We start from the raw sequence: 8,284 nt of genomic DNA, 5'->3' as shown, positions 1-8,284 counted from the left end.
TGTCTCTTCTTTTTATAAAGGGGTCGGGGTGGGGCCGGTCTGGGGGCAGGATCCCGGTCTCCAGGACCGGGCAGGGCACCGGGGGCCCGGTGTCATGCAGTCCTGCCCACGCCTGGCCTGGGACCACGCCTGTTACTTAAACCCGGCGGTTTCCCGTAGGCCCGCGTCCATCTCTCCGTTCTGGGGGAGAGGAGAGAGGCCAGGAGAGGGCCTGGGCGGGGAATGGGGCCGACCCCGGCCGCGCCGTCTGCACACGGGAGCATGTGCATGGGGCGTGTGCGTCCGCGGGCCGCAGTGGGGGGTGCGGGGGACAGGGGTCTGGGGGAGGCCCCCGCCCAGCAATAAGGCCCCTGAGCCCTGTGTGGCGAGTGTGGCCACCCTGCCCAGGGCGTCCCTGGTCGGCGCCTCACTGTGACCCCCACCCCTGCTGGTCAGTAAATTCTCCAGAAAGCTCCAGCCTCTGCCTCTTCTTCCACGTCTGAGCCTGTGATCCCTTCAAGCCCCGCCCCTTGCGTCACCATGAGACGGACACTGAGGTGTGGTGTCAGTTTTTATTGGATTCTGGAGACCCCAGCTCAACCCAGGGAGAGTGGGGCTCCCCTGGGCAGCCCCCAGCACCGACGACCCTGGTCAGGTCAGGTGTCCAGTCCCGGTGTGGCCCCCACCAGGGCAGGCACAGATGTGTACAGGGTACCTCCTCTTCCCCAGTGCAGAGGCGGGCAGCTCTGACGGGCAGCACGGGCCTGCTCTGCTCACCCCTCACGGATCCCCGACTGTGCCAGGCCTTCCCCTGGCTAGACGCCCCCACTGCAGCAGCCAGCTCTCAGCTACCCCTGGACCGGGGGGCTGTGCCTTCTTCCCGCTCTGGGCCTGGCTTGGAGACACGTCCCCTAGGAGTGTCCTGGGGGTAGCCCCAGCCTGACCCTCCCCAGCCAAAACCACAGCCTGGAGGGGCAGATTCCCCCCCACAAAGACGCCACAGCCGCAGCTGGTCCTAAGTAGAGGCCTTTAATGCTGCCCTGGCCCTGAGCGGAGGAATATTAAAAACTGCCGGGAGGTGGGCGGCTGCAGAGCCCCCTGCTGGCCGCCAGGAGACGCGGGCGCCTTGGTGTTTCCTCTGGCGAAGCCACCAAGCGGGTGTGCCCCAGGGTCCCCAGCTGTCGAGGCCCAGCTCACTTGGTCCGTGCACTCAGGAGGAGGGGCTGGCCACTGCCGGGCCCGGGTCCCTCGGCCTTCAGCCACTGCATCTTCTGCTGGTGCTGCCGGATGGCGTCCTGGACTCGGGCGTCCATCATGGCCTCGGTGAGGACACCGTCCTCGGAGGCATAGGCCATGGCCTAGCAGGGAGAGAGCGCTGAGGCAGGGCACCCAGAGGGGCTGCCTGCCAGAGAAGGGCGTCCCGGCCCCAGGCTTTTGGAGCCCACCAGGAGCTCCCTGCTCTGCAGGCGGGGGTGACAGTAGCCAGCCAGCCCCACCTTCACTGCTGCGCCTCCCACCCCCCATGAGCCGCTTCTTGGAGAAGCCCTCCAGGATCCCAACGCCTCCAGTGGGCGGGGAGGTGGGGCAAAGCCCAGGATGGCGGGTCAGCATCCTCCCTCAGCCCTAGGCCTCAGAAAGGGCCCGGCCTCCTGGCAGAATGCACACACCTACGTGCTGATGGCGCATGTCTGGCCTCCCCGTGCACACAAGCGTGCCCACACACTCACGTGTACAGGTGATCTGCAACCCAGAGTCTCCGCACTGCCCACCCCTGCCCCGCCCCGGCTGACACCAGCCCTGCCTTCTCGCTCCACTGAGTCTCAAAGACTTTCTAAAATTAGATCCAGGCCAGTGCTCAGGAAGCGGCCCAGCCCCCACCACAGACCCCGAGGGCCCCTGCTTCGCAGCCAGTAGAGCAGCCCTTAGAGTCAGGGCACAGATGACAGAACTGCTATGGGCCACTGGGGGAAAGTTCACTCTCACTCCAAGGGGAGGGCAGCCCCCACCGCAGAGAGCTCCCAAGGAGCCCCCAGCAATTCTGGCAGGTGAGAGAGAGGCCCCACCAGGCTGCACTGCCCATGAATGCCAAGCAGCCATCGTCCACCAGGTCCTGCCTCTCACAGGGTCTCCACTATCTGCGAACTCCTTCCAGAACCGGGGGCTGCCAAGGGCCAGGCCGCTGCCTGTCACCTCTGCATACCCAATGCCCAGGGATCCTGGCCCCAAACGGGCGGGCACCTGGATGGAGGCACCAAACTTTTGCTAATCAGGCCCCACTGTGGTCCACAGCACCTCGGATACCAGGCAGGTCACCTTTGGGTGACAATGGGCTGCCATCCTGCCCAGATGACCCAGTACCCCACCTGCTTCCTGTTCTTCAACCTGTTGCTCTGACCATCGGGGCCGACATGTCCTCCAAGGGGGACTGGACCCCAACTGAGGGAGGGCTGGGGTTAGAGATGGCCAAGACCCCTATGATGTCGGGTGCCCCCCGTGTGATATGAGCAGAAGGGGACCTCACCTGTACAGTCCCCTCCCCCAAACCCACAGCCCCAGTCCAATCACAAGGAAGTACTGGACAGACAAATGTGGGGCATTCCACGTTAACACCCGACCAGCACCCTCAAACCTGCCAGGATCATCAAAACCAAGGGACAGCTGAGGAACTGTCACAGCCCAGAGGAGCCTGAGGAGGAGACGAGCTGACTAAATGTAATGAGCACCCTGGGTGGCCCCGGGGAAGGTCAAGTCCGAGGTGGAACAGTGATGGGGCGTACGTGCCTCGTGATGACACGCTCACAACACGGTGGGGGTGACAGGTGCACGGGAGCCCTGTGTGCAATCCTTGAAACTTCTCTGTGAACCTGAAATTATTCCAAACTAAAACAGTTCCATTTTTTTAAAGAAAAGGGCATGCTGTGGACCTGACGTATTCACTGGGGAATTCCACCCAAGGCCTAAGGAACACCAGTCCCCGGGGGTCTTCCAAAAAGCTGAAGCGGGAGGAAACACTTCCTTCCTGGCTCGCTCCAGGAGGCCGGGATGACCCGACGCCAAAGCGAGGCGACCGCAGGCCAGCGCCCCTCGTGAACGCAGATGCAGAAGTCTCCGACAAAGGCCAGCAAAGCACACGCGGCAGCACACTGAAGGGTGACACACTGTGACCAGGTGGGGTTCGTGCCAGGGTTCAGCACAGGACAATAAGTCAATCCCCAAGATACACCACACTCTCAAAGGATGAATGCCAGAAACCACATGATCATCTCAACTGATGCAGAAAAGGCATGTGGCAAAATTTCTTGATGAAAATGCTCAATAAACTAGGAATAGAAGGGTATTTCTTCAGCGTGTCAAGGACCACGTATGAAAAGCCCACAGCAAACGCATCAGTGGCGAAGGACGGAAAGCAAATCCACTCTCGCCACTCGTGTCCAACAGGGCGCCGCAAATTCCAGCCAGAGCGATTAGGCAAGAAAAAGAAACACAAGGGATCCAGGTTGCAAAGGAAGAACAAAACTACCTGCTTTACAGGTGATACGATCTCACATATAGGAAACCCTAAAGACTCCCCCAAAAAATCTGTGTTAAAAAGTAATAAGTTCAGCAAAGTTGCAGAATACAAAATTAACACACAAAAAACCTTTTGTATTTCTGTATAGAACCAATGATCAATCTGGAAAGGAAATCAAGGAAACAATTCCATGTACAATAGCCTCAAAAGGAATAAAATCCTTAGGAATTAGCTAACAAGGTGAGACTCACGCACTGAAAACTACACAATCTTGCCGAAAAGAAATTCACACACCAAAACATAGAAAGTTACGTGTTAATGCCATGGGAAACGGTACTGTTACAAAGTCAACACCACGCCAAGCAATCTATCGATACAATGCAATCCCTGTCAAAATTCCAATGATTTTTTTGCAGAAATAAAAAACCCATCCTAAAATTCACACCCTTAAGGAACCCCAAAGCACCAAAGCGATCTTGAATAAGAACAAAGCTGGAGGGCTCACATTTCCTGATTTAAAAACTTACTACAAAGCTACGGCAGTCACAACACTGTGGGCCTGGCAGGGAGACAGAGTATGAACCTACAGAACAGACGAGAGGCCAGAAATGACCCCGCACAGGGCCCAGTGATTTCCAACAAGGACAAACAGTTTTCGACAAACGGTGCTGGAACGACTGTATATCCACGTGCAAAAGAATGACCTTGAACCCCTACCTCACACTACATCCAGAAATTAACTCAGCATACGTGAAAAACTCTCAAACTATAAACATCTCAGAGAAAAGAAACAGGAGAAAATCTTCTGGACATTGGATTCAGCAATGAGTTCTTGGCTACTAAAAGCACAGGTGACAAAAGAAAAATACAGAAAAATTGGATGTTATCCAAATAAAAAACTTTTGTGCATTAAAGGGCGCTATTAACAGTAAAAAAAAAAGCAACCCACAGAAGGAGAGAAAATATTCGCGAATCACATATCTGATGAAGGATTAAATATCTGGAACACACCAAAAAAACTACAATTCGACAACAAAAACCGAATTCAAAAATGCGCGGAGGACTTGAATTGACATTTCTCCAGGGACTCAGAGGGTGAGAAGCACGCGAAACGATGCTCGATGTCACGGATCGCCATGGAAATGCGATTCGGGTCACGGCGAGACAGTACTGCGCACGCGTCAGGACGGCCACCGTCGGAACAGGAAGGCGACAGGCGCTGGGTCAGACGCAGGAACCCGGCCCCGTGCACCGCGGCTGATGCGAAAGTGCCCTGAAGTGTGCCCCCCGCTGTCCTCTCCCTGGGGCTGGCCGGTCAGAGACCGGTCACCCTGGTGTGAGGACCAGACCCCCGGGCGGAGCGCCCCTCGGGCCCGGGCGTCCACTCACTCACTGCCTGTCACGCTCGTGTGGCATCCAACCGTCCCAGCTCTCCCTCTGCCAGGCACGCAGCCGGCCTGTCACCTGGCCTGGCCAAGATGCGAGAAGAGGCGAGGGCGGGTCTCAGCACAAACATGGAGCCGCAGGGCAAGGCCCTTCGCTGGGGCCGCATGTGTGTGTCCCCAGTGCAGCCCCCCACCCCCCCGGCGTGGGGCGGCTGTACTGGCGCCGTGGCCTCTGAAGAAGCATCTCGGTGCAACGCAGTCATGGAGTGGGGTCATGGCGGGCAGCTCCGTCCTGCAGGACCGGCGGCCTTGGTAGAGACGCCAGAGCGCTGTCTCTGCCGTGAGGGCACAGCAAGCAGGTGGCCGTGGGAAAGCCAAGAGGAGGGTCCTTGTCAGACCCCCGCCATGCTGGCACCCTGGCCTGGGGCTTCCCACCTCCAGAGCCATGAGAAGTGAACATCTGCCTGGGCGCCAGGGCTGTGGCATCGGTGACGGCGGCCGAGCCAGAGAGTGTGCTGTGCTCTGACCGCTGGCTGTGGGAACAGAACCACCCTCTCTGGCCTGGGTCCCGAGGACGTGTGGGGACAGGTCTGCGACCTGGTGCCCTTCATGGCAGCCGTGACCCACCTCACCCCAGTGCGGCCCCATGGGCCCGGGCTGCGACGTTTGACAGACGTGCACGCAGTTAATAAAAGGCGCACTCGTGTAAAAGCACTTCTAAATTTACGGCGCTGGCTGTCACACGACCTGAGACAGGTACGACGCAGGCTTGGAGCCCCTCCGCCTACAGGGCTTCCTTCCCTCCTCGGCAACCGAGGGGCGAACGCCTCCGGGGGGTCAGCGGCACCCGCCCTGGGCACCCTTGCCACTGCTGCTGGGCATTTCAGAGAGGAAAACCTGGGTGTCGGGGGGTGACATGTGCTCTGAGCCACACACGGAGCTGAAATCAAGTCACACGGTCGAAGCATCCCCGAGACCACAGCGAACCCGTCCTGAAGGCCAGAACGTGGACACCTTCCGCACAGACAGACCTCAGCGCCGGTGGCCTACACCTGGCGAGACCCCAGACGCTTCTTCAGGTCAGAGTCACTCTGTGTCCCTCACCTCGCGTACCCCACAGACAGCTCATGGGACGCGACTGACCCAGGCTGTGTCCCCCTGGTCTCCCACCTGTCAGCAGAGTCGCCTGGGCCGACTGCCCTGGGCCCCAGCTGGTTCCCTAGACCCCGAGCACGAACCATAGGACCTAGATGCCCACGTGACACAAGGCCTTCTGTAGGCAGCCCTGCCTGATCTCAGCCTCCTCTGACCTGGATTACAGTGACAGGGCGGGCCACCGACAGCCACCCCTGTCCGCCCCTCAGAGGGACCTGAGGCGAGTGGTGGCGAGCAAGCAGAGTGACACAGCCCATCTGCGCACAGAAAACCCTGCAACGGAAACGCAGGGCAGGCGGGGGCAGCAGGGCCCCTCTGAGGGTCTCGCACTGGCCCGGCTCACGCCCACTCACCTGCCACGCCACGGCCAGCTGGGATATCTCCCGGCCCGACATGCCCTCCGTCAGCTGCGCGACCTCCGAGCACTTCGTCCCGTAGTCAAACTGAGCCAGCTTCAAGCGCCTGGTAAGGGGGGTACCCGAGTGATGCCCAGGTGCCCACGGGACCCCAGGCGAGGCCACAGGCCTGAGGGCCCCACATGGAAGGCCGAGGTGTCTGCCAGGGGCAGGAGCCCATGCAGAGAACCCCCCAGCAGGCAACACCACCCCCAGAGCGGGCGCGTCTGCCCATTCTGCCCATCCAACCCTGCAGGCACGTCCGCTCCTCCCGGGGCCCAGGTGGGGTCCAGGCGGGGGCTGTGTGGGGACCGTCGGAATGTGTAAGAACGAGGGGCCCCAACCATGTCTCCCTCACTCCAGACCCCACCCGGCGCCCAAACAGCACGCGGCCATAAGCTGGTTGGTGATGAGCTGCCAGACGAGCAAGCGGGGGCCAGAGGAAGAAGCCAGCGCTCGGCTCAGAGTGACACGCACGCTGGGCCCTTCCCCGGGCAGCTGGGCCGAAGGCCTGAGGGAACCGCTCACTCACGGGACAAGGCCTCAAACTCTCACCGCGCACTGTGTCTGGGCTGCGGTCTGGCCAGGATGGGCCACTGGAGGTTTGGGGGGACTGGGGCCAGGGGAAAGGGAAGGAGGCCCGGATAATACAGCTCGAGGGGACAGGCAGCACAGGGTGACAGGACAGGCAAAGCCCATCCACAGCGAAGATGCTCCCAGTGCCGCCAACGACAGGGAGGATTCGGGTCAGTGCCGCCGAGGCCCAGGCCCCTGGAGATGGTGGAAATAGCCCAGCCGCGGCTTATCTGGAGCACGCCAAAGCAGAGGGGCAGGGCCGCCTGGACTGTGTGGAGGGCGCCACTCCACCCGGCGGCTTTGCAGAAGGGGGGCCTTGCCGGCATGGGCCCCCAAGATCCTGGGACGGGGTGAACAGTGGAAAGTGGTCTCAGGAAAGCCCGGCAAGGGTACCCTAACTGGCCATCGTGGCCCCCAAACACACAGGGTGATCGCGGCCTGGGGTCTGTTTCCTTAAGAGGCCCAAGTGATCAAGACACTCCGGGTGACAAAAAGGGCAGAGACACTAGCAGTACGTGGTGACGGGCTGTCGAATCAAAACCTGGCACAGAGCTGGATGGGAGTGTGAGCGCCGAGCGGGTGGACGGCACAGAGGCAGCAGGGCCTCCGGCGATAAAGCCACACGTGACCCCACCCTGAGCCCCCCGTGAAGCCGCAGGGTCAGGACTAGGGTACGGCGCCCGGACGGTGCTGGTGGGGCTGACACCGGGGGGCGGTGCTGGGAGGGCCCCGGGGTGCCGGGGCGGGGGCCACGCGGGCCGCTCAGGACACTTACTGCTTCCCTTCTGTGGCTGGTTTCAGAACGTACTTGTCGAAATACATTCTCACCAGGCGCTCCCGCTCCTCCAGCCGTGGCAGGTCGAAGCTGACCATCTCGTCTATGCGGTCGTTGATGGCCCAGTCGAACTGCTCGGGCTGGTTGCTGGCCAGGACCAGCATGAACCTGCGGCGACAGGGGCGGCGGGAGCTGAGGGGCTGCAGGGCCAGGCGCCGGCTTCCCGGGGCGGGGGCCTCTTGAACCCTCCCGGGGCCGTTTTCTAGCGGATTCTGCTTCGCAGCTTTGTAGCTCGCAAAACCACAGGGAGAGCCAGCGCCGCCCTCCGCTGCCCCCTGGCCCTCCCCCTTCTGTCCTCCCCAGGATTCCACCTTCTCTGACTGAAGGCTGGGCCTGAAGGGTGGCCGGATATGGCTCTCTGTGCACAGGACCCCTGGGGATGGAGACTCCAGGGCCCGAGACAGACCTCCGCCCCTGCCCGACCAGGAGCCGGAGTTTGGCTGAGCAG

General features: G+C 60.9%; 2 protein-coding genes across 3 annotated transcripts in view; one reads left to right on the top strand and one right to left on the bottom strand.

Annotated features, from left to right (window-relative positions):
- TMEM240 (transmembrane protein 240) overlaps positions 1-911 on the top strand; it is an 8,390-nt gene extending 7,479 nt beyond the window's left edge. Inside the window, exon 4 of the mRNA XM_015589207.1 lies at positions 709-911. Coding sequence (XP_015444693.1) covers positions 709-911 — 203 coding nt within the window. The remainder of the gene's footprint in view (positions 1-708) is intronic.
- Positions 538-8,284, bottom strand: part of LOC102882255 (ATPase family AAA domain-containing protein 3) — a 16,904-nt gene continuing 9,157 nt past the window's right edge. The window contains exons 14-16 of one of the 2 annotated variants that reach the window (XM_006903904.3): positions 7,777-7,944; positions 6,384-6,492; positions 538-1,337 (exon numbers count right to left, since the gene is read on the bottom strand). In XM_006903904.3, coding sequence (XP_006903966.1) covers positions 1,173-1,337; positions 6,384-6,492; positions 7,777-7,944 — 442 coding nt within the window. In that variant the 3' untranslated portion in view covers positions 538-1,172. The other variant, XM_025046947.1, reaches the window with a different exon arrangement.

Source organism: Pteropus alecto, unplaced genomic scaffold (genome assembly GCF_000325575.1).
Source record: "Pteropus alecto unplaced genomic scaffold, ASM32557v1 scaffold700, whole genome shotgun sequence".
Taxonomy (NCBI): Eukaryota; Metazoa; Chordata; class Mammalia; order Chiroptera; family Pteropodidae; genus Pteropus; species Pteropus alecto.
This window is presented reverse-complemented; position numbering and strand designations above follow the sequence as displayed.